Source organism: Delphinapterus leucas, chromosome 3 (genome assembly GCF_059928025.1).
Source record: "Delphinapterus leucas isolate spDelLeu-1000000601 "Yukka" chromosome 3, BTC_Dleu_Yukka2, whole genome shotgun sequence".
In the NCBI taxonomy this organism is placed as follows: Eukaryota; Metazoa; Chordata; class Mammalia; order Artiodactyla; family Monodontidae; genus Delphinapterus; species Delphinapterus leucas.
In genome coordinates this window covers 79,508,568-79,535,537 of record NC_143131.1, presented here as the reverse complement: position 1 = coordinate 79,535,537, position 26,970 = coordinate 79,508,568, and the positions used below count along the sequence as shown (strand labels likewise).

The window sequence follows — 26,970 nt, the reverse complement described above, 5'->3', positions numbered from 1 at the left end:
TTCCACTTAGCTACATCCCACTCCTTCAGTGATTTCCCTCAGCCATCTAAAACCACCCAAGACAAACACTCCACACAAAGGTTCTTTTTAAGCTGCAAATCTTCGGGTGAACATGCATTTATTTTCTAAACATCCAAGTTTATTAAAACATTCCTGAAATTACATAGCCTTGGGTTTTCCAATCTGCCTTACTGCTTTATTAAGCAATAGCTGGAAGGGATCCTTAAATCCTAGAAAGAAGACTTTCAAAGGCTCACCAAGGACAGTCAAATCTCCATGGAATGCCTATAAATAAGCATGGAGCGGGCTGTAATGGGAATTTAGCTGAAGGCCTTGGCCACACCTGTTCTCAGCATAGATTCCTCCGTGAAAGTTTTATCCCGTCACTAAGGCACTAAACATTTTGAAACTAAAATAGGAAAACCACTTCATGGGGGCTGGAAAGGAGGCAAATAATCCCACCCTGTTATGGGCTGGTTCAACTCTGGCTAAGTGTAGTGTGTTCAATTTTTATTTTATTTGTAAAGACAAGGAAAGTTTACTATTTGTTACCCCTACTGGGGGATTATATACACTTTCAATTTAAATCTTCTACATGGTTTGACTTTCTAATCATAGGTGTGAATAACTTATAATTTAAGAATTTTGAAGAGTTAACCCATAAATCTTTGAAGAACCTTAGAGAAAAACTTTGAATATGTAGGTTTTAAACAGATGAGGAAAATGGTATCTCATAAAGATTAAGTGACCCATCAAAGTTTACCACAGTTCACTGGCTCTGTAAGTATTTATCCAGAACATAGTCTGTGTCAAGTACTGTGTTAGCTGATGGGAAACCGACCGACCTGTCTCTGACCTTGTGAAAGTTACAGCCTGGTCAGAGATGACATTAATAGACTAACCACTTCAATCCCACTCCTGGGCATATATCTGGACAAAAACTATAATTCAAAAAGACACATGCACCCCTATGTTCATAGCAGCACCATTTATAATAGCCAGACATGACAAAAACCTAAATGTCCATCAACAAAAGAAAGGATAAAGAAGATGTGGTGTATATGTATATATATATGTATACACACACACACAAACACAATGCAATATTACTCAGCCATAAAAAAAGAATGAAATAATGCCATTTACAGCAACATGGATGGACCTAGAGATTACCATACTAAGTGAAGTAACTCAGAAAGAGAAAGACAAATACCATATGATATCACTTACATGTGGAATCTAAAATATGACACAAATGAAATTATCTACAAAACGGAAACAGACCCACAGACATAGAGAACAGATTTGTGGTTGCCAAGGGGGAGAGGGATGGAGATTAGCAGATGCAAACTATTATATATAGGATGGATAAACAACAAGGTCCTACTGTGTAGCACAGGTAACTATATTGAATATCCTGTGATAAACCATAATGGAAAAGAATATGAAAAAGAATGTGTATACATATGTATAACTGAATCACTTCACTGGACAGCAGAAATTAACACAGCCTTGTAAATCAACTATACTTCAATGAAATAAATTTAAAAAAAGAATAACCACTTTAGTAACTACTTGTGATAAGTACTATAAAGGAAAATCACAGGGTCCCATGAGAACACAGACTAGGCAACCAGATCTAATTCAGGGGACAATCAGGACAGGTGATGCTGAAGAAGTGACAGGTAATGTGGAGATTGAAGGATACGGGGGCATCACCCAGGCAGAAGGCGGGGAGGACCCTCCGAGCTGTCTGTGCCAGGGCTGAGCCAGGCCCCCTGACTTTTAAACCAGTGACTCTCTGCTGCAGGACCGACCACTCAGCCGGTCCTAATATCAAGGCATAGCCGGTTTTAAAGCAACATCAGTGCTCAAATACCAAAATCTCTCTATGGAATTAGGACTGTATATCAGACTAAAGTGCGGCCATAACAATACTCTCCCTCCTAAATGACCCATGCAAACCTCTTGACATCCAGAGTGTTATGAATCATTTATAATCTTTAATTAGGGCACAAATCAGAGTAACAAAGAACAGAGAAAAAGTACTTTAATATAATTACTTTCCACCCAGCCACTCAACAATTGCTGTTTAAAAAGCAATGAGCCTGGGGCTGAGGATACACAATGAATGTCACTGTCACAGCCTTGAAAGGGTTCACAGTCCAGCGCAATAAACAGACATCAAGCAGGTTTAGTTACAACTTAAGTGCTCTAACAGGTATGAAGAAAATCCTAGGTGACCGAAGAAATGTTTTGGTTCTAAGTCGTAGGCCCACCTGAAGTAATCTTACCGTGTTGTCAAATCTCATTAAAACAAAGCAATATCGATAAAAGAAAGTAATTGCAGCCTAGAAAAAATTAATATTTAATCCTGTACTTATCCAGTATGGCATGTTAACGTTCTGGCTTTATTCAACAAAACCTCTTTAAATTTGTTTACTTGCTACAATAAGAATTTTGGAGTTTACTGCAGGAAATGATTAGAAATATGAGGGGGAGATGGTATGCTTTTAAGACCCTTGAAAAATGGAAACTGCTTTCCTTTTTCACATATATTTTGCAAAAGTCTCCCATACTACAGCCTTTTAGCTCTCTCACCTGTCTGGCTACACTAGTCTTCGCACGTGTCACTCCCACGCACATGCCTCCCTCTAAAGTAGAGCCAGCGATGATGACTCCTGTTACCCACTGTATCACACAGAAATCCTTTCTCTTGCCTTTAAAGACCCCTAGTCTCCAATCCCACCGCATCTCCCAGCGCAGAACATCTGCTCCAGGCAGCCAGCCCATCCCTTTCTCAGAGCACAGCTCTCTCACCTCCCCCTTTATGTTTTTTTTCCACATAAGTGCCACTGGTTGGGATGCTTCTCTTCCCCAAATATCCGAATCCTACATGCCCTTCCTTTCAGGTGTACCTCACTAGCGCCAGCCCTGGCACTGTAACTTCCGAACCACTGCAATCCTAAGTGGGCATCCATCCGCCTTCGCCAATCCCCGCTCACTTACAGTACCATATACAGGCAAGTAATGACCTAATTGCGGCATGAAGTCTCCTCCACCACATGGGGTCCCTTTAAAAGAGCTGTCTGTTGGGTACACTAATGTGCTCACCCCCACTCTTACTCACGGCAGGTTTCTATCCAAGGCTTTCCCTTGATTCTGCAGGATGCCGAGTGAGGCTGCACGAGAAGAGAAGCAAGACCTAGGACCAACCCAACGATCCTGTGATGCTGGATGTGAGTGGAGAGGGTTGTGAGCTCACCCACAGGTCCTGGCTGGACCCAAGGGCTTCTTCAGAAGGGGCGGGGTCCTAGAGGGCTTACTCATCCATTCTGCTGCCGTTAAATCTGGCTGATTCCCTCGGCTCCTTACCTCTCTGTCTCCCATGTCCTAGAGTCTTTTCACTTGCTTGGGCTCCCAAAAGACAGCTTCTTTCCAGGCCCTGTCAGCTGGTTCATGGGAATCCTCCCCTCCAGTCACTCAGCCTCACTTTGATCTCCCTCCTCGCCCCAGCTCAGTTCAGAAAGTGCACCCAGAGCACACCCAGCAGATGAGTCAGCGGCTGCCGCTCACCCCATACCTTGCTTCCTCTCCCCACCCCTCACTGCCAGCGTTCCCACAGCCTCCCACCGGCAGCACCAGTCACCCTTCACACACCCCAGCTGCCTTTGTTTGCGGAGGGTTACTGAGAATGCCAGCCCACGTACGTGCTGCTCTTTTCCACCTGATAATCCATCCGCAGTTTCATTTTGAATCCCTGACCATCCTCTTCCCCAGGGCTGCTGTGACGCAGGGAGCTCCAGGTCCAATCCCCAGCCCTCTGACCTGTTTCCTTCTGGAAGCCTTTTCCACTTGCTCCATTCTTCTCTGCGTTCTTTAATATTTAGTCACAAACCCTCTGCCTTCTCTCTTATATTACTGCATCCTCGGAGAGTTGATTTCTCCCCATGACTTTATTATTTTTTAAAATACATTTATTTATTTACTTTTGGCTGCATTGGGTCTTCCTTGCGGTGCGTGGGGGCTACTCTTTGTTGCGGTGTGCAGGCTTCTCACTGCAGTGGCTTCTCTTGTTGTGGAGCAGGGGCTCTAGGCGCGCCGGCTTCAGTAGTTGTGGCACGTGGGCTCAGTAGTTGTGGTGCACGGGCTTAGTTGCTCCGCGGCATGTGGGATCTTCCCGAACCGGGGCACGAACCCGTGTCCCCTGCATCGGCAGGCGGACTCTCAACCACTGCGTCACCAGGGAAGTCCCTCTTCTCCTCCCAACCCCCGCCCATGATTTTAAATATCATTTACTATGTGAACAGTTCTCCACACTTTATCAGCAGCCCTACTTTATTACCAGACAACATTATTTTACCTTAAAGGGAGGAAGCCAAGAAAGTCAGATGCAGGCTCAAATGCCGACTCCAGTACTTATTCATTCACATTAATTATCCTCCCGGAAGCCTTCAACCTCATTTGCAAAATGGGAGTAATACCACCTGCCTCTGGAGTTGCTATAAGGGCCAAATGACGTAATTCAGGGACTCATCTGCCGCTGAATTGCTTGGAGTCTACCTCCAAGTCCTCATTACCATTCCATCCTTTTAATTTCTTTCCCTGGTCTAATCAGGTATCTCTCACACCTGGATTACATCAAGGCCTTTCTAATAGTTTCCATGCCTTGTTCTCTCCCACCCCCATCCCCACCCCCACTTCTAGCTCCCACTCCTTTCTATCGCTGCCTAATTTACCTGAAATCAATGCATACCATGTTCCCACTCTGATGAAATACTAAACTCTCAGTGGTTTCTCACTGTCCTAGATAAGGTCCAATGTCTTCTGCCTGAACCTTTGACTTTCCATATTTGACCTAATCTCCTCATTCCACTACGTCTCTTGCTATGCCCCACACCATGTCTCCCCACCTCCCAGGATGCTGTCCTTCCTGTCTCAGGAGAACCTCATCGGGCAGCATAACTCACTGGTTAAGAGAGTGAGAGGCGGCTCTGGACTCAAGACTGGTGGAATTCCAGCTAGCATTGAATTCATGTGCAACCTCGAGCAAGTTACTTAACCTCTCTGTGCCTCAGTGTCCTCATCTATAAAATGAGATTAGTAACAATTCTTACCTTATAGGGTTGTTTGTTTTAAGGATAAGTTGATGTACATGAACCCATTACAACAGCGCTTGGCAAGTGGTAAGTGCTGGACAAATGCTGGTCGGTGTTATCATCACCATCATGCTCCCATCCACCGCTGAGGAAGCCTTTCTTGTCATCCCCACGGCTGAGGAAGCCTTTCCCTGCTCAGACAGCTCCTACCCTCCCCTTGAAGATTTAGCTCAAGATACAACACCTGTATCTGCTTTAGCTCATATTACCTTCTCAACTCTCATATGTTTGTACTTCTCACTTGAACATGTAATCATATATGCTGTTCAGGGTTACAGAGTCTTTTCTAAGTGTGTGTCATGTCTTATCAATGAAGCTGTAAATTGATCAAGAGGCAGGGGTCATTTCTATTCTCCACAGTGCCTACCACAGTGTTTAACAGCAGAGAGGAGCTCAAAAATCACTGTTGATTCCAGTATTTGTTTCCATTTTCTAATTGTCAACTAAAGTTTCATTTAAACAAAGAATGAAGTATAGTTTTAATACCTTGGTTCTTTTTTTAAAAAAAGCTAGAATCAAGAATATAATTAATAAATCAGAAGAAAGGTGCAGCCTGAAAGCCTCTTAGTGGCGATGAATCCACAGGTAAGTCGATTAAACCTGAAGAGCAACTGGCTTCCCATGTGGAAATACCATGCACCCCACAGGGCTATTGCGAGAGTCAATTACATACCAAATATTAGGGCAATCTGGGCAAAGCACAAAACAAATATTAAAAAATTTTTTTTAATTAAGAAGTTCTGACGAATCAAAGTCAAGTTAACTGATTTTTAACTTTTAAAGTTAGCTCTGCTAGATGCACAAGAGAGAAATGTATAATTTGCTTCTGAACCATAATGAGATTCTTATCTTAATAACATATCCCAAAAATGAAAGAAAAGAAATCATGGGGTTTTTTTAAAGTTCTTTCTTCACAGGATCTGTCAGACAGACCCAAACCTGAACTCCATGAGGGCAGGGACCATGCCTGTCTCAGCTGCTGCAGGTACCCAAGCATCGCACACAGTAGTTGCTTAACAAGTATGTGTTAAATAAATAAATGTATACATTTGTACATGAATAAACATGAGTATTATCTGATGGCTCAAAAGCAACATTATACGAGTTTTATTCAATCATCAGAAATTTTGTCCAAAGCACAGGTCAGAAAACTGGTTAGGAAAACATAAACATCTAGTCTTTTACATATTTATTGTCATTACCCAGTAGTTGTATAACTTTAAAAAAACGCATATACACAAAAAAATCCCTGAGCCGCTTCCTGTAAGACACCTGGAACAAACAACAGACGGCTAATGAGGGGCTTTCTAAAGAAAGCACTGACGTTCTTTACAAACACCATTCATGGACCCAGTGAGAACAGGTTTACGATGATGGATTATTCACTTTAGGAGCTGAATATTCAGATGTTTAGCTCTTTCTATTGTTTGCCACGCAGTCACACCATGACATACCGTCTTGTCTTGCAATGCCTTTAATTATTTAACATAATAATGGTGCTTCTAAAGAGAACTGCAACTCAGTCACCTAACAAAGTATAGTATTTAATCGTAACAGAAAGCATGATACTGATGAAATGGGTCATCTATGAATGAAGTTGAGCCATCTCTTTCAGGGAGAACATGGCTTTGTGCCAGCAGATCTAATCAGGGCACCAACTTACATCTCAGCATGTATGTAATATAAGAGCAGGTCAATTGTGATAGGATCTTAAGTACAATATGAAGTTATAAGAGATCAGAAGAGGGAGACTATTTCTGAGGTGTGGGTGAAGATGGCTAGGAAAAACTTCACAGAGGAGATGGGAACAATTTACTTAGTATTAATTGCAGTGTGATGGGGAGGTAGGTGAGGACTATAGAATCTTGCATATGCCAGGAACTGTGGCAGGGGCTTTGGGCATCTGATTTCAATATATCTTTATAAAATCCTAGGACCTAATCATTATTATCTGCATCTTGTAAATGAGAAAACTGAGGCTCAGAGAAGTTAGGTAACTTATCTAAGATCTCACAGTTAAGAAGTTGTAGAGCGTGGATCTGAACACAGACATTGACGATAATGCCCATGAACTTTTTGCTATAACAAGTTGACTCCCTTACTTTCAAAGAGTAAAATAAAAGATTTTAGTTTTACAAAACATGGAGTTGGAGCCCGAGATGGGGTAGTCATTCCAGGTGAGCAGAACAGATTGAGCAAGACTTAGAGGTGGGAAAGTACCAGAGATAATCAGACCAGAGTACAACCGGTTGGATGAAGTAGAACACGGCAAAATGAGGCAAACTGAACACTGCCTGGGGGAACAGAGTATGATTCTATCTCAACTGAGTATGCTATACATTCATGAACTATATTAAAATAATATAAAAATAAATATATTTAAATATATTACATTAGAGATTTAAATATATTAAAATATATTTTAAAATATATTTAATTATCTTAATTAAATATAATTAAAATATATTAAGATATATTATCTTAATAATATATTACGATAAAAATAGAATGCCTGAGCTCTACTTGCTCTGGGAAGTGTAGAGCACACGGCAGCTTTGGTCTCTGATGCAACCCTGTGGGCAGACCTCAAAATAAACATCCATATGTTGCCTGGCAACTGGGACAGTAGCCACAGTCGATCTGTGATGGCAATCCAAGAGCCAGAGAGAGCTTAGAACATTTGGCCACACCTTGTGAGTGCCTGATTATGAGGTCTAACACAGGACCACCCCAAGTGCTTAGAAAAAATCCACAAAACGCATGAAGCTGAACTTCCAGTACTATAAAACAATTGTTTCATTTTCATTGCTTTGTGAACTCCACTTTTCCCCCTTTCCCCCTCTGCCCCGGGATGATTATTTTGTAAGCAAGGAAGAGAGCAAGCCACGCAGCCTGGATTAGTCATCAAAGAGTAGAAATGCAGCTTTTATTTTTTAACTTGCGTCCATGCCTCCAGGGATTCTGGTTGCTTTTCTTGATGCATGAAATAATTCCAGCTATGTCTGAATTTGGCTGCCCAAGACAAAGCAGAGAAGTTAGACCCAGAAAAGACAGCCTATTTTTCTCTTGTGGCCCCTCCCCTAGTAAAGGTTTGTGCGTCTAGGATCTTCTTAAGCCTGTGAGTCACGCAGTTTCAGCAGATTAGAAGTGATATAATGAACAATGAGGAAGACAGCCCATGACAAGCTCTTTGAACTTAAGTCTTAACCTCTCTAGAACACAGTTTCCTCATCTGTAAACTGTCAGGCTTGAGAGCTCTGTTGTTCTGCAACTCTAATACGATATGCTATAAATATGTAAAGCTTATTAAATAATGTACCCAATGATAGATGTTCAAATGGGAAACACAGGAGTTTAGCCTCTGGAGTCCCATGGACCTGGGGTCTCATTCTAGCTGTGCAACTTCAAGCAAGCTGCTTAACCTTTCCACACCTGTGTTTTTTATTTGTTAAATGGGTATAAAGATGACACCTACTTCGTAAGACGGTAGTGAGGATTTAATGAGGGTGTGTTTATAAGGCCTGGCACATGGTAAGTCAGTAAACAAAAGTGATCTGTATTATTTTACAAATATCAACAGCCTCAAAAGTTCTCCTCAGTCTCAGAATGGTGGAGCACTTACGTGGTGACCACTGACTGCTTTGAGAAGTTACACACGCATGTTGTTTATCTTAAAGAGAAAGGGCAACACTATTTTACATTACGAATTTTTTTCGGATTGAAATGCATGGCTTGTTTATCCTAAAAGATTATGAGCTCATCTAAAGCATACATGGTTACTGATGATATGATTATTGTGTAAGAATAAAAAATTCTGAGCTCTGCTGAACAGTTGCCTCAGAGCCTTTCAGCTTGGTTTCCACAGTGCTTTCAAATTCATTCCTTAGGCACAGACCTAACAGAGTGTGAGAGAAATGAGAAGTTTTATGGGTCGTTGTGTTATAAGACCAACTGCCAGCCTCCGTCTCTACAGGAATGACAGACTCAAAGTGTCTCAACGCAACTGAGAGGGCACGTATGAGGAAATACTGGCATACAGCCATTGTGGGGCGGCTGAGAGATGAGCCTGTCACGTGACTGTTCTTGCAGCTGCCTTCTCAGTGAAGCATGTTCTTAATAAGAAGGCTTAAATGACAGGAATTATTACAAAGTTCCCTTCTCCAAGATGCTTTCCGAATAACCAAAATGAAAACGTGGGGTGCAATAAAACGTCGTTCTGGAAACCACATAGGAAAAACAAATTCACAAATGTACACTAACAGCAAGCTTAATCTTTGCAGATATTAAAGAGGTGATGTTACGTAGTTAGGAGAATGGCTGTGGAGCCAGACCACTTGAGTTTGAATTCCAGCTCTGCTACCAGCTATATGACCTTGAGCAAATTCCCTAACTGCTCTGTGCCTGTTTCCTCATCTGTAAAGTGGAAATAATCATAATATCTTCTACCACATTTCATCCCACTTTCACCTAAAATAAAAATTCAATAGGAGAATTGATTTTAAAATAGGCTTCATTTGAACTTGATGTAAAAATATGAACAGTGCTGCTTATCCTTCAGTCTAAGCAACTGTATTCCTACACTATAAGGGAGTTTTTTGCTATGTAATTTAATCCTGCTTTTTAAAAATTTCACCGTATTCAAAGATGTCTAATTCATCCCTTTTCTACTGCTTATTAAGACATCTAAAGAAACTCTGTCAACAAAACTCTTATTTGCTAATTCCAATCAGTGTACAATGCTCTCTTTCACAGAAGCAGGAAATTTCATTCATCAGAGAGAATTTCAACAGCATTAAGATATTGAGCATAATAATAGAGGGCACAATATTAATTTATAGTGCTTTTTGAATTTAGATACAAATTCCTCTCTTGGTTATTTAAACTGCCTGGATATAAACTACTGAGTCTAGGATTTTGTAAGACTGGTCTACTGAAAAGAGCAATAGAATCAAATAGAATCTTGCTATCTGTGTGACCCAGGGTAAGTTATTTAATCTCTCTGGGCCTTAGTCTTCTCATTTTAAAAATTGTCCTAATACCCACTTACCCATTTGCAAAATATGCAACTCTTAAGAGGATTACATGAAATCCTATGTAAATCACTTAGCATAGTAGTTGTTTAACAAATTAATAAATGGTTGGTTTCTTTTTCTTCTTTCCATTTATTTTCATTTATCTAGATCCTGGAGAGCTTCTCCAAACTACATACATGCTGCTGGACCTAACCCCTCTCCTACAGCTTTCCAGAATTATTTTCAGATTATCAGAACTAGCTAGAACGTCTTTTGTTTCCTATTGGTTGTCTTTCCATTTTGAATAGTAACCAAATCTTCAGTTCATTGATCAGTAGGAGAAGGTGGAGAAGTTATACACAAGCGGAAAAGATATGGTATATGGTTTATCACTGGTTCAACTGGAAATCAATCAGGGTATTTTGCCAAGATTTTAATTGCAAATATGTAGATCAGTGTTCATTACATTCAGTCTTTGGAAATGTGTGAAGAGGTGCAAGAATATGATTGTCAGAGGACTGGAGAAGGAAACAATTCTCACTTGCTAGGCTAGGAATCCCGGTCTATCACAAGAACATTGAGAATAATTCAGCACCCATTACCACAATAATTAAAAAGATTCTCAAAACCAAGGGAGGGCTCAAACTCAACAACCAAAAGAAGTTAGCCTTTCCTTGTTAATCTCTAGATATTCAACAAGGGGGTACATTGTTTCTTAGCAATGTGGATCCTTTGTGGCTAAAATTCCAAACAATTAATAATTAACTAATTAATTGATTTAAAACTCAAGAGTAGATTCCATCACATGGAAGATGATATAATTTTATAATATTGCTGGGGGAAAAAATGATCACTAATTCTAATCAGTGAAACTATATGCAAAATATGCAGGATATTCATACACATTTAATTAATATTAAATTAAATATTCATACATATTTAATTATTTTATACTAAAATTGTACATAATGATTCCAGGCAACGAATGTTATGCCAAGCTATTACACAATGTGACTGGCCGAGCATTAACACCTTAGCTCAGTGGTTTTGGGCCCAGGACCAGAATCACTCATAGCCAGTGTGTGGGGATCAGGGGAGGGCAGCAATGGACACTTAGAAACTTACAAAAGGGAAAGGGCAGGAGGAAGAGGGAGCAAGGGTTACAGCTTAAAAAGCTGTAAGCCCCCCCCTCCCCAAGTGATTCTCAAACTCCTTTACATGGAGAATGACTGCTTTAGGTTGTTTTAAACAAGATGGCTTTATAGGGGGTGGGTGAAATGACCACTCTTTTCTAGGGTCTATTGTTATCCACTGGCACTTTCCTTCTGATGACAAACAGCCTCTTCCTGCTTTCATTTGGTCAAAAGAAAGGCACTAGAATGCATTAGATAATAGGACAGATTCACAAAGTTACTTTTCAAAAGTACTTTCCAGATGGTTTTGAAAGAAAGATTTTTGGTGCTGATACTGCCAGCCCAGGTTACTAAAGAGCCTATATGTTCCCTAAAGAGACAGTCCTGCAATACCCCAAGAATATCTGTCTTCTCCAGCCTCATGACCCTAAACCCTGAGGACACTTGATACTTGCGATTATGCCTGTAGTGCACACTTTTCTTACAACAGAAAAATATAGAACGCTGTAGACATCACCAAGCCCAACAGTGCTGTCATTTTATAGGCAGATATTCTGGACCACTAGAGAAACTCTTAATGCTATACACATCCACACATCTAGTATATAGCTCAGTTGCAAGGATTTAAGAAAAAAAAAAGTGCGATTTTCAAAATATTTATTAATTGAGTTTTCAGAAAAATAATATTTGCCTATCTCTGTAAATCAGGAGTCTAAAACTCAAATGAAAATATACGTTGGGGGATGTGAATGAGTGTATCAGGCCAGTATGAAGAGGGAGTAGGAGGCTTCATGACAAAATAGAACATGTGTTCCTCATCTAAAGGCTTTCAAACATTTTAAATACATTGTGCAGGCTTAATAAAATTAATCTGAATTCTGATTCAAGAGCCCCCTTCTGTTCCAGACACAAAGCAATACTGTATAAAATTTAACATTAAAACATTAATTAAATAAAGAGATAAATCAAGAGATGGTGAATATGAAAGAGAAGTGGAGAACTCTGGAAGATGAAAATTCTGGCAACAAGTTTCAATTCCCTGCTGTAGACCAAGGCCTCTGAACCTGATACATCTTTGTAAATAAAATATTATGAAAAGATGCATGTCTAAAAGCATGAGGATATTTCTAATCCAGGACTCTGATGATGACGAGCCATGGTAATGGCGTTAGATGAGGATCTTATTTGCCCTGTTGGATATAAACACAATTTCCTATTTTCATGATAAGGAGGAAACAGAACTATACAACTGAAAAACATACAAATAATTTTATTCTTTGCTCCTTTGTCTGGCCACCCTTAGTACAGCTAATAAAGAAACAATATGCAGGAGACTAAGCCCCTGGTTTCTCTGTAGGAACAGTGTTCTCCCGCAACCCTCTATTCTGGGCATCTCTGGAAGCGCCAAGGTCTCATCTAGCTCTTTATACTGAGGTCACTTGTGCAGGGGACCTTAATCCATTATAGAGTCCAAAGAGTATGCCTGCACACTAAACGGGACTCAATCTCTTATAGCAACTTTGAGTGAAATGGGAGTGGTCCAGGCCCTTTCTTGGGCTCCAAAAGAGGGCCATAAACATCAATCACGCCAGTTTATGGGGGCCCCTCAGTATGATTCAAAAGTCTCAGCCCCTGTGAATAGCTACAGCTCTCACCAAGATTTCACTGCATTGCTAAGGTCAGAAGACGACTGCTCACAGATAGGCTCTGGCTAGCCCGACTCACTTCTTAGAGCAGCGCTCATCAAACTTTAACAGGTGTAAGGATTTACCTCGAGAGCTTATTAAGCCATAGATTCCTCAGTGATTCTGATTGGGTAAGTCTGAGATGGGGCTTGGGAAATCTCCATTTTTAAATAAGTATCTCAGGTGAATTTGATGCAGATGCTCTCCAGACTACATATCATGAAACAGTGAATTAGAGCATTCTAAGGGGGTGCAGTACATCCCCAGGACAAGGATCGGGAGAGCCCCAGGGCCATGGATTAGTCTGGAATTATCCTACTGCCCGCATTTTCTATTTGAGAACCAAGAAACTTCTCTTTTCTAAAGAGACCCCCCCCAACTGTTAAAGCACAGCTCTGTGCAATTAAGGAAGCCTTGCTTTGATTACAGTCAGCTTCCTCATTCCTCAGTAGTCCATCGTCAGGACTCACTGGGAAACACCTTATATTCCAGGACTCTGATGATGACAAGCCACCGTGTCATCACCACTCACCCATATCTTAGCCATTATGATCAGTATGTACCATGGGGCCTAGAGAACTGAGGATAATTATAAGCGTGTTGGCAATATGTAAAAAAAACAAAAAACTGTTTACCAAAGTTAACTTGGTTAATCAGTAAAAGCAGACCCAAATCCTCTTTCCAACGTATAAGAAATCCTCCCAAATAAAACTAAGTGTTAGTTTTTTTTTTTTTAAGTGTTGCAAAGGGATCTGTGGGAAAAGAAATAAATACTACCAACAAAACGGGCCAAGCAGTACCTTTGTAACTAATGTATGCCAATTATTCCTGGGGAAGGAGTCAGTAAAAATGATAAAAGGTGAGTAGATAGGCATCTGAGGTTCTCCTTGTCTCGCTAAGGATATGTACCTACCGCGAGGCAGCTGCCAAATGCGAAATAAGAAACTAAATTGAGACAATGTGTCCTTAGAGCTAAGTGTCTGGAATCCAGGGGCAGGTTATTCTGTTGACGAGCTTGTCTGCCCTCCCCTGCACCTTAGGTTGGGTGGTGAAGAAAGAAACAGGAAGATGAGCAGTGGAAACTTGTCACCCTCAAAGCTGGCTTGGAAGACGGACAACACAGACTCAGTCAGCTGTGGGGTCTCCAGTTCAACTGTGTAGAGCGCAGGACAAATGGAAACCTCAGGTATAGTTGACAGCGGATGGAAATCCAGTCTGTCTACAAGGGACAGTTGTCAAGAACATCTCATAAGAGAGCCCTAGAATGAATCAGAACTCTCTGTCCTACATAACAGCACACAGAAAAGTATACAGGGGGAGACCATAGTACCTCTACTGGTAGTTAGGGGCAAGTCTGGAAAGCTGGGATTAAGAAAATACTGAATGAGGAGAGCCAATGCTTGGGAAGTTGGATGTGTTCAGACCTCTGAAGGGTCCTGCATCCAACTGACTGGTTGCAGATCTGCTTTAAGGGACTCATATTCCTAATGTTTATTCCCAGAAAAACAGGGCCAAGCTTAACCTCAGCCCCCTTCCCTCAACCTTCCACTGTGCTTTCATAGCACCTTGATAGCAATGGTTTTTAGCACTTTTTACACTGTGTTTTTATATTTGTTATATGGACCATACTTCACTTCTGTATTCCTAGCACCATGTCTGGCCATTGTAGAAGTTAAAAAAAAAAGAGTTCATTACTGATAATTTGATTATCTACTCTTTAATCTTTAGCTAAAGGACAAACAGATGTTAAGTTCTAAAAACTCTACTTATAAATTCTAGAGAACAAAAATGAATATTATTTTACTTTTTCTGCCCACCTAGGATAAATTTCTAAACTAGTGCAGTGGTATCTTAAGGCTCTGTTCATATTAAGATAAAACCAATATTCTTTTTCAATTCAATAAATATTTATTGAGAAATTACTATGTGGAAGGCACCGTGGTAGACGCAATGGGGGTCCAAAGATGTGGATCCTGTCTTCAAAGGGCTCACAGTATAGTGAAAAGCTGGTATTCTAAGAACAAAGGTAATCAGAGGTAACCAAAGGTAGCCAAATGAGACTATGTAACCAAACGAGACTTTAGTGTTGTTAACTTCACCCACTAAAACTCATTTTTTGTAAAGTATTTTATGGAGAGCTGTTCAACATGTCCTGAGAAACAATACAGTGCAATGGTTAAGAGATCAGGCTCTTTCTTAATCTGAAAAATGGGCATAATAAGGGTATCTGCTTCATCACTGCATCATCATCACATCATGTAAAGTGTTCAACATATGCCTAGAACCCAGTAATTGTCAGTAAATGTAGCTATAACTATTAATACTCAGATCTAATACAGATTGTGCTGATCTGTTCTTTTTTCTGAAACCTATTAAAGTCACTTGCTAATAATTTATTATTATTGCCTAACGTGGACAGAAGGGCACAAGGGTAAGAGTGACACTTTACTAGCAATAGGATTACACATAGCCTCCACCCAAATCTCCAACGTCCAAATATACGGACTTGCTCAGAAGTCAACATGTCTTAAGGGATACTGTAAAGTGCCTTAAAAATTGGAAATAATGGGACTGAGTAATTATTTATATGGCTTACCATAAAAATAGTGTACCAATTGTTCTTAAGGGGAAGTAGCACCCAACTAAAGGGTATTTTAAGACATGTGTGAGAGAGAGTGTTTTTGTCATGCTCCGGCATTCAGTGGAACAAGACAGCCCTGCCCAACTAAGAATCATCAACCCAAATGCCATTAGTACTCTGTTGAGAAACACTGGGTAGCTGACATTTTTAAGTTAAAAGCTATTCACAGAGAAAAAAATAAAACACAATTGTTTTTGAAGACCCATTGCACTTTCCCAATATGCAGGTTATTAATTCAATATATCAAAAATTATAGGATAAAATATGTTCCTCTTATGAGGCCAGACACATTGATGCTAAAACACATATTCCAGATTCATATAGTCTTCAAAATGAGGGCACTCTGAGCTATAATGAAAGAAAAGATACAAAGACATCTATGTATACAGGAGAACATAGGCTGTGGGCTTTTTATTTAAACAGGACTAAACAATTAGATGGTTCATATTTTGGGAAAAGTAAATAGTCCTACCTAAGAAGTGGTGATGCATTAAAGACATAATTGTTATTATAAACAATGAATAGGAACACAAATATTTGACTGATTTTAAAAAGTTAGTTCAAATTAATTCCTCATGTTTTCTTAATTTTGTTTGTTTCATTCTTTCAAACTGCTATTTCACATGATACCTTTTAAATTTTCATTGTGAGAGAAGAATAATACTCAGCCAATTCATGGAACCATCAGGAAACTGAACCTACCACTAATACTGTACTATAATCAACTCCTCTCTGCAGTGGGAATCCTCTCTCAAAGCATGTGAACTGAACCATAACCAACATTTACACTGGAATGCACTGCTTCATAAACACTGTCATGCAGTCTGTGAAGCTCACTTTTTTATAATAGTCACCAAGGGTCCTTGCTGCATGCACCAGGATTCCCGCTCCATCCTCATTGCTATTGGCCACCTAGCCCTTCTCCATCAGTCAGCAGATGCGGCCTTTGCTAGCTCGGCATGATTTTGCTAAACATCACTACTTTGTTTTAATCTTATACTGTCTCCTAGAAGCCAGGCAGCATTCCCAGCGACAAATATCCTTTAGATACTGAAAAATCAGTGTGCAAAAGTTAAATTCAGTGCCCACAAACAAAATGTCAGGAAGAGGCACTCTTTAAGTTACTCATTAGAAAATAAACTTTACCCTTTTGAACTAGATGCCACTCCTTATTGAGCTTCGCTGCAATGCAGAGGTTTTCTCTCTAGAAACATCTCATATATCAGGAACTTTCCAGAGCTGCTGATTAAGCACTTCCCTTCCTCTGATGTAGGTATAGGTGGGTTCCTAGAGGGCTCGTCAGAGGCCCCAAGGTCCAGCCCTTTAAGGAAGCTTCTTAAACTCTGCCTCGTTTTCTCAGCTGTAAAATGGGTATAAAGAACTTGCCTCTTACCCGTTTATAACTGAGGAATGCTAGGACCCTAACAATACATAAAAGATCGTCAAATCTCCATGAAAACATTTCCATTCTTGAAATACAGGTACAAAGTACCCCTCAGCGATGTCATCCGACCACAGTCTCAGGCTGTGTTCAAGGAAATAGAACCAAAACATGTCACATTTGCCACACCACACCCAGCATGTATCAGGTAAACGGAGAGGTTATACACAGTGAGGGGGCATTCTCTAAAACGGAGGTCATCACAGTGGAGGGGGCAGGGCTCGGGGAGAAGATTGGGTCTAACCCTAGAGATAAAAGTGCCAAACCAAATCGACAGAGCTCCTGCTTTTCTTTCAGCATTTTCTCCGGATCACACAAACGCCTGGTTTTGTAACCCTACCGTGTACGATCACCAGACACATTCCCAGCCCAGAAGCCAGCAACAGTGGCGCCGACAGGGAGGAGGGGTTGACTAGTAACACAAGTGAACTTAGAATCCGTTTGGAAGGAAATGGATTCTCAAGGGCAAGAGACGGGTAAGACCGCACGTCCAAGTCTGGGAGCCGTGGCAGGGTCCGAGCCTGGGACGCGCAGGGCCGGCGCGCAGGCAGCGCGGGCTGCCCGCCTGGGAAGCAGCCGAAATCAGTACTCACTCCGCGTCCGGCTTCCGGGCCCAGAGACTTCAGCGGGGTTTGGGGGATGTTTGCATTCCCGGTTGGGCTCGGCCCTCTCGGTTTCCGTTTGGAGCCTCAGCCCAGCCCGCAGAGAGGGAGGCGGCGGGGCGGCCCCAGGACGCGACGCTGGCCGCTCCCCGCCCCCTTCGCCCGCCCCCAGCGCGGTTCCGTGAGGGAGGTGCCCGCCGCCGCCGACTCATCGCGGGGCTGGCATCCCGGAGGCTAGCAGACTAAACAGCGCGGCCTGTGATGCAGGCCACCGGCCGATGGCAGAGGTCTACCACTCCTAGGATGTTGCCAAAGGCCCAAAGTGGGCTCTTTGCAAACACACGCCCCCAAATATTACTTTTGAAGCTATAAAGTAACTTAACAATTCACATTGTATAACGGATTTTTTTTTAAAGAGCAGTTGAACAGAGCTAGAATTCTACTGAATTACTGGACGTGATACATTATGACTAAACATTTCAAAATAACTAAGAAGGCATTTTAAGCCACAGAATATGAATTCATACTGCTATAAATAAATAAATGAATGAATAAGTATATAGGGGAGAAGGAAATGCTCTCCCTTATAGAAGAATGCCAACTAATAAATGTAAGTGATGGGGTTAGAGAGAAGAGTTCCAAACTTTAAAGGAAATATGGGAAGCCAGCTTTTCCCAAAGCCGTAAAGCAATCACAGTGAAGACTCTGGACAGTGAGCTTGGGGTATGAGTGGAGGAGGCTGCGGTGGCGGGAGGCTGAGGACCCGAGGCCTCAGGCCGATAGCTAGTGACAACTGAGCAGCCAGTCCTTCAGCCTCCAAGCCAGAGGTGACGGCATTCCGAAGGCGGAGAGCTCAGTGGCACAGCGCGCAGGGGCGCACCCGCCTGCTCCCGGCAGTCAAAGCACGTGGGGTCGCCCTGACTTCTCCTGCTAGGTGTTCCTCACAACCACCTTGTCTATTATCAGTGTTCCTTTACTTCAGTTAAATAAAGGTGGCGAAGTAAGAGCCCTTCCAACTCTAATATTTTATTATAATTCCCTGAGAAGACCCTGTCCTCATAATTCTTTTTTTTAATCATCTTTATTGGAGTATAATTGCTTGACAACGTTGTTAGTTTCTGCTGTTTAACAAAGTGAATCAGATATACATATACATATATCCCCATATCCCCTCCCTCTTGCGTCTCCCTCCTACCCTCCGTATCCCACCTCTAGGTGAATACAAAGCACCAAGCTGATCTCCCTGTGCTATGCGGTTGCTTCCCCCTAGCTATCTATTTTACATTTGGTAGTGTATATACGTCCATGCCACTCTCTCATTTCGTCCCAGCTTACCCTTCCCCCTCTCCGTGTCCTCAAGTCCATTCTCTACGTCTGTGTCTTTATTCCTGTCCTGCCCCTAGGTTCATCAGAACCATTTTTTTTTAGATTCCATATATATGTGTTAGCATACGGTATTTGTTTTTCTCTTTCTGACTTACTTCACTCTGTATGACAGACTCTAGGTCCATCCAGCTCACGACAAATAACTCAATTCCGTTTCTTTCTATGGCTGAGTAATATTCCATTGTATATATGTGCCACATCTTCTTTATCCATTCATCCGATGATGGACACTTAGGTTGCTTCCATGTCCTGGCTATTGTAAACAGTGCTGCAGTGAACATTGTGGTACATGACTCTTTCTGAATTATGGTTTTCTCAGGGTATATGCCCAGTAGTGGGATTGCTGGGTCGTATAGTAGTTATATTTTTAGTTTTTTAAGGAACCTGCATACTGTTCTCCACAGTGGCTGTGTCAATTTACATTCCCACCAACAGAGCAAGAGGGTTCCCTTTTCTCCACACACCCTCTCCAGCATTAATTGTTTGTAGATTTTCATAATTCTTCTTGATTAAAATTCAGCTTAAAATTCCTTTTTTGTTTACTGTCAGTATTTTACTGTCAGCTTTTTTGTTTCTCAAATAAACCTCAGCTCGTCTAGGTTTTCCTGAGACAAAAGACAACAAGGATGACTTATTTGGGCCACTCCCCAAGAGGGATGAGCCCTCGGTCCCAGAGCCCCACCATTAGGCAGCATAACTCCCTCAATGAGGGTGAGTATGTCTGAGCTCCTCAAGAGTACAGGTTAGTAATTACATGGTTATGAAGTAAATTTTCCAAAGATTCTTGTCCTGTAGGACAGGTAGAAAGGGACTCCCTTCCCTGGAGATGAAGAGGGATGTATCACTCCCAGATGTGCCGTGTCTATCCCAGTCCCTGAGGCTTATCCTTTCCCCCAGTGGAGCCTCCACATCACCCGCATCTGAAAAACTGGAGGGTATTTATTAAATAGAGAAAATCCTGGACCTACCCCCTCCTGGTGAATCAGATTCTTGTGGCTTGGAACCTGAGGATCTGCATTTTAACCAGATTTTCTAATGGATGTTTAGGTAATCTAAGATACAGGTGGTCTAAATTACCCACATTCCGCACAATTCAGCATTCTTGCCGCTCAAAGTGTGGTCGCCAGACCAGCAGCAGCAGCAACTGGGAGCTTGTTAGAAAAGCAGAAAGAATCTCAGCCTCGCCCCAGACTTCCTGAGTCAGAATCTTCATTTTAGTAAACACCTCACCGATTCAGCATGTACATTAAAATATGAGAATTACTGCTCTGATCTTGTTTCCCAAACCTTGGTTATTTGTATACTACCTACTTAATATTTTTTAATCTGCCACAGCTACATGTACTTAATATTTTAAAAAATAGATTTACCTTTTAAACCATTAATCTAGCCTTGTCTTAAGCAAAACCATCCATGGGATCACGGTTTGAAGTGCTAGTTTACTTTCCTAGCACATTAAAATACACGCAGAACTTTTGAAATAGAAACGCTTGCCTGCGTCATCAAACACACCACATGTGGTCCAGCGGTTCTGCGGGTGAGGCTGACACTGAACGATGGAATACCTCCCACAATATGCAGAGTTTATTCAGCCCCTCAGTCATATTATGGATGAGAAAAGTAAAGGCCTGGGAGGAGGGCTGTGCCACCAAAGTTAACACAGCTAGTTATGGCAGAACCAGGGCCAAAACCACAGGACTTCTCTGGTGGGTGCTTATTCCTGTGCAGATTTTCTCCTCTCTAACTGGGAGAAAAGCTGTTTGTACCCTCTTCTGTTTAAAAGGCCTAATGTTGCTAAACAACCTATAATCAGTGATTTTCCTCCAGTTCAATTAGGTAATTCTCCTGTTTTCCTTTCTGTAGTGGATAGCTGGCAGCTGACAATACACTTGAAAAATCCTCACTACTCACGGAGCATTTCCCACCTAATCAATAAGCACCTTCCCAGAGGAGAACCAGAGCGTTCCCTACCCCAGATTCCACGCAGCAGAGCTGAGGCATGGGAATTGCACTGGCCAATCAGCCGTGCCATACAAGAGTGAGATTGAAAATAAGCCTGTGTGGAGGCGCCACCCACCGGTAGATCTGTGTTATGATAAGGCCTTTCAGCATTTGAGACTGGCAGTGCCAGAGTTTCTGGCCTCCAGTCCTAAATGTGAGAGGTGCTGAGCTGCAGGGGAAGCAAGGAGAAGCTCCCACGGTGTGTCTGGGCATTGTTCCTGGCTGTGAAACTACATTCCTTCTGCTGGAGCCTTCTGGATTTCTCTAGGAGCTACCCGCCATCCCTTAAGAAATTCCTTTTTAGCTTGAACTAGTCAGAGTAAATTCCAATTGGAACTGACAACTTTAACCAGTACTTCTTCTTAATAGCTGTGCTCTCCTGCAGAGACAGTCCTGATGCAAGTTCAACCTCGCTTTCCTTACCTGAATAAGTTGGTGGTTACGATAGAAGTTGCCTGAGAACTTTTCCAGTAACACAGTTGCCTGACTGTGGATCGCAACTATTTTCTTATTTAATAAGAGTCTAATTTCTTTTCTTTCTTTCTTTTTTGTTTTTACATCTTTATTGGAGTATAACTGCTTTACAATGGGGTGTTAGTTTCTGCTTTATAACAAAGTGAATCAGCCATACATATACATATATCCCCATATCTCCTCCCTCTTGTGTCTCCCTCCCACCCTCCCTATCCCACCCCTCTAGGTGGTCACAAAGCACCGAGCTGATCTCCCTGTGCTATGCGGCTGCTTCCCACTAGCTATCTATTTTACGTTTGGTAGTGTATATATGTCCATGCCACTCTCTCACTTTGTCACAGCTTACCCTTCCCCCTCCCCATATCCTCAAGCGTATTTTCGAGTATTCCTGTCTTACCCCTAGGTTCTTCATGACATTTTTTTTTCTTAAATTCCATATTTATGTGTTAGCATACGGTATTTGTCATTCTCTTTCTGACTTATTTCACTCTGTGTGACAGGCTCTAGGTCCATCCACCTCATTACAAATAGCTCAAATTCGTTTCTTTTTATGGCTGAGTAATATTCCATTGTATATATGTGCCACTTCTTCTTTATCCATTCATCCGATGACGGACACTTAGGTTGTTTCCATCTTCTGGCTATTGTAAATAGAGCTGCAATGAACATTTTGCTACATGACTCTTTTTGAATTATGGTTTTCTCAGGGTATATGCCCAGTAGTGGGATTGCTGGGTCATATGGTAGTTCTATTTGTAGTTTTTTAAGGAACCTCCATACTGTTCTCCATAGTGGATGTACCAATTCACATTCCCACCAGCAGTGCAGGAGTGTTCCCTTTTCTCCACACCCTCTCCAGCATATATTGTTTCTAGATTTTTTAATGATGGCCATTCTCACTGGTGTGAGATGATATCTCATTTTAGTTTTGATTTGCATTTCTCTAATGATTAATGATGTTGAGCATTCTTTCATGTGTTTGTTGGCAGTCTGTATATCTTCTTTGGAGAAATGTCTATTTAGGTCTTCTGCCCATTTTTGGATTGGGTTGTTTGTTTTTCTGTTACTGAGCTGCATGAGCTGCTTGTAAATTTTGGAGATTAATCCTTTGTCAGTTGCTTCATTTGCAAATATTTTCTCCCATTCTGAGGGTTGTCTTTTGGTCTTGTATATGGTTTCCTTTGCTGTGCAAAAGCTTTGAAGTTTCATTAGGTCCCATTTGTTTATTTTTGTTTTTATTTCCATTTCTCTAGGAGGTGGGTCAAAAAGGATCTTGCTGTGATTTATGTCATAGAGTGTTCTGCCTATGTTTTCCTCTAAGAGTTGGATAGTGTCTGGCCTTACATTTAGGTCTTTAATCCATTTTGAGCTTATTTTTGTGTATGGTGTTAGGGAGTGATCTAATCTCATACTTTTACATGTACCTGTCCAGTTTTCCCAGCACCACTTATTGAAGAGGCTGTCCTTTCTCCACTGTATATTCCTGCCTCCTTTATCAAACATAAGGTGACCATATGTGCGTGGGTATATCTCTGGGCTTTCTATCCTGTTCCATTGATCTATCTTTCTGTTTTTGTGCCAGTACCATACTGTCTTGATTACTGTAGCTTTGTAGTATAGTCTGAAGTCAGGGAGCCTGATTCCTCCAGCTCCGCTTTTCTTTCTCAAGATTGCTTGGCTATTCAGGGTCTTTTGTGTTTCCATACAAATTGTGAAATTTTTTGTTCTAGTTCTGTGACAAATGCCAGTGGTAGTTTGATAGGGATTGCATTGAATATGTAGATTGCTTTGGGTAGTAGAGTCATTTTCACAATGTTGATTCTTCCAATCCAAGAACATGGTATATCTCTCTATCTATTTGTATAATCTTTAATTTCTTTCATCAGTGTCTTATAATTTTCTGCATACAGGTCTTTTGTCTCCTTAGGTAGGTTTATTCTTACATATTTTATACATTTTGTTGCAATGGTAAATGGGAGTGTTTTCTTGATTTCACTTTCAGATTTTTCATCATTAGTGTATAGGAATGCCAGAGATTTCTGTGAATTAATTTTGTATCCTGCTACTTTACCAAATTCATTGATTAGCTCTAGTAGTTTTCTGGTAGCATCTTTAGGATTCTCTATATATAGTATCATGTCATCTGCAAACAGTGACAGGTTTACTTCTTTTCTGATTTGGATTCCTTTTATTTCCTTTTCTTCTCTGACTGCTGTGGCTAAAACTTCCAAAACTACGTTGAATAATAGTGGTGAGAGTGGGCAACCTTGTCTTATTCCTGATCTTAGTGGAAATTCTTTCAGTTTTTCACCATTGAGGACGATGTTGGCTGTGGGTTTGTCATATATGGCCTTTATTATGTTGAGGAAAGTTCCCTCTATGCCTACTTTCTGGAGGGTTTTTATCATAAATGGGTGCTGAATTTTGTCAAAAGCTTTCTCTGCATCTATTGAGATGATCATATGGTTTTTCTCCTTCAATTTGTTAATATGGTTTATCACATCGAGTGATTTGCGTATATTGAAGAAATCTTGCATTCCTGGAATAAACCCCACTTGATCATGGTGTATGATCCTTTTAATGTGCTGTTGGATTCTGTTTGCTAGTATTTTGTTGAGGATTTTTGCATCCATGTTCATCAGTGATATTGGCCTGTAGTTTTCTTTCTTTGTGACATCCTTGTCTGGTTTTGGTATCAGGGTGATGGTGGCCTCGTAGAATGAATTTGGGAGTGTTCCTCCCTCTGCTATATTTTGGAAGAGTTTGAGAAGGATAGGTGTTAGCTCTTCTCTAAATGTTTGATAGAATTCACCTGTGAAGCCATCTAGTCCTGGGCTTTTGTTTGTTGCAAGATTTTAAATCACTGCTTCAATTACAGTGCTTGTGATTGGTCTGTTCATATTTTGTATTTCTTCCTCATTCAGTTTTGGCAGGTTGTGCATTTCTAAGAATTTGTCCATTCCTTCCAGGTTGTCCATTTTATTGGCATAGAGTTGCTTGTAGTAATCTCTCATGATCTTTTGTATTTCTGCAGTGTCAGTTGTTACTTCTACTTTTTCATTTCTAATTCTATTGATTTGAGTCTTCTCCCTTTTTTTCTTGATGAGTCTGGCTAATGGTTTATCAGTTTTGTTTATCTTATCAAAGAACCAGCTTTTAGTTTTATTGATCTTTGCTATCGTTTCCTTCATTTCTTTTTCATTTATTTCTGATCTGATCTTTATGATTTCTTTCCTTCTGCTAACTTTGGGGTTCTTTTGTTCTTCTTTCTCTAATTTCTTTAGGTGCAAGGTTAGGTTGTTTATTCAAGATGTTTCCTGTTTCTTAAGGTAGCATTGTATTGCTATAAACTTCCCTCTTAGAACTGCTTTTGCTGCATCCCATAGGTTTTGGGTCGTCATGTCTCCACTGTCATTTGTTTCTAGGTATTTTTTGATATACTCTTTGATTTCTTCAGTGATCACTTCGTTATTAAGTAGTGTATTGTTTAGCCTCCATGTGTTTGTATTTTTTACAGATCTTTTCCTGTAATTGATATCTAGTCTCATAGCGTTGTGGTCGGAAAAGATACTTGATATGATTTCAATTTTCTTAAATTTACCAAGGCTTGATTTGTGACCCAAGATATGATCTATCCTGGAGAATGTTCCATGAGCACTTGAGAAAAATGTGTATTCTGTTGTTTTTGGATGGAATGTCCTATAAATATCAATTAAGTCCATCTTGTTTAATGTATCATTTAAAGCTTGTTTTCCCCTATTTATTTTCATTTTGGATGATCTGTCCATTGGTGAAAGTGGAGTGTTAAAGTCCCCTACTATGAATGTGTTACTGTCGATTTCCCTTTTATGGCTGTTAGTATTTGCCTTATGTATTGAGGTGCTCCTATGTTGGGTGCACTATGTATTGAGGTGCTCCTATGTTGGGTGCATAAATATTTACAGTTGTTCTATCTTCTTCTTGGATCGATCCCTTGATCATTATGTAGTGTCCTTCTTTGTCTCTTCTAATAGTCTTTATTTTAAAGTCTATTTTATCTGATATGGGAATTGTTACTCCAGCTTTCTTTTGGTTTCCATTTGCATGGAATATCTTTTTCCATCCCCTCACTTTCAGTCTGTATGTGTCTCTAGGTCTGAAGTGGGTCTCTTGTAGACAGCATATATATGGGTCTTGTTTTTGTATCCATTCAGCCAGTCTGTGTCTTTTGGTGGGAGCATTTAATCCATTTACATTTAAGGTAATTATCGATATGTATGTTCCTATTCCCATTTTCTTAATTGTTTTGGGTTTGTTATTGTAGGTCTTTTCCTTCTCTTGTGTTTCTTGCCTAGAGAAGATCCTTTAGCATTTGTTGTAAAGCTGGTTTGGTGGTGCTGAACTCCCTCAGCTTTTGCTTGTCTATAAAGGGTTTAATTTCTCTATCAAATCTGAATGAGATCCTTGCTTGGTAGAGTAATCTTGCTTGTAGGTTTTTCTCCTTCATCACTTTAAATATGTCCTGCCAGTCCCTTCTGGCTTGCAGAATTTCTGCTGAAAGATCAGGTGTTAACCTCATCGGGATTCCCTTGTGTGTTATTGGTTGTTTTTCCCTTGCTGCTTTTAATATGTTTTCTTTGTATTTAATTTTTGACAGTTTGATTAATATGTGTCTTGGCTTGTTTCTCCTTGGATTTATCCTGTATGGGACTCTCTGTGCTTCCTGGACTTGATTAACTATTTCCTTTCCCATATTAGGGAAGTTTTCAACTATAATCTCTTCAAATATTTTCTCAGTCCCTTTCTTTTTCTCTTCTTCTTCTGGAACCCCTATAATTCGAATGTTGGTGCATGTAATGTTGTCCTAGAGCTCTCTGAGACTGTCCTCAGTTCTTTTCATTCTTTTTTCTTTATTCTGCTCTGCAGTAGTTATTTCCACTACTTTATCTTCCAGGTCATTTATCCGTTCTTCTGTCTCAGTTATTCTGCTATTGATCCCTTCTAGAGTATTTTAAATTTCATTTATTGTGTTGTTCATTGTTGCTTGTTTCCTCTTTCGTTCTCCTAGGTCCTTGTTAAATGTTTCTTGCATTTTCTCTATTCTATTTCCAAGATTTTGGATCGTCTTTACTATCATTATTCTGAATTCTTTTTCAGGCAGACTGCCTATTTCCTCTTCATTTGTTACGTCTGGTGGGTTTTTACCTTCCTCCTTCATGTGCTGTGTTTTTCTGTCTTCTCATTTTGCTTATCTTACTGTGTTTGGGGTCTCCTTTTGGCAGGCTGTAGGTTCGTAGTTCCCGTTGTTTTTGGTGTCTGTCCCCAGTGGCTAAAGTTGGTTCAGTGGGTTGTGTAGGCTTCCTGGTGGAGGGGACTAGTGCCTGTGTTCTGGTGGATGAGGCTGGATCTTGTCCTTCTGGTGGGCAGGTCCACGTCTGGTGGTGTGTTTTGGGGTGT

At 40.8% G+C, this 26,970-nt stretch overlaps 1 protein-coding gene across 17 annotated transcripts in view; it reads right to left on the bottom strand.

The window, feature by feature from the left end:
* CAST (calpastatin) overlaps nucleotides 1-26,970 on the bottom strand; it is a 129,311-nt gene that overhangs the window by 65,249 nt on the left and 37,092 nt on the right. The window contains exon 1 of one of the 17 annotated variants that reach the window (XM_022592402.2): nucleotides 17,665-17,811. The exons of 11 other annotated variants lie outside the window; for them this stretch is intronic. Coding sequence is in view for 2 of the 6 variants with exons in the window: in XM_089909131.1 (XP_089765257.1) it covers nucleotides 3,376-3,390 (15 nt within the window). In the remaining 4 variants the exon portion in view is untranslated. Of the gene's footprint in view, nucleotides 1-3,130; nucleotides 3,343-3,375; nucleotides 3,576-17,664; nucleotides 17,812-26,970 lie in introns of those variants that run through there. 5 more of the 17 variants (XM_030759654.2, XM_089909131.1, XM_089909133.1 and 2 more) reach the window with 5 other exon arrangements.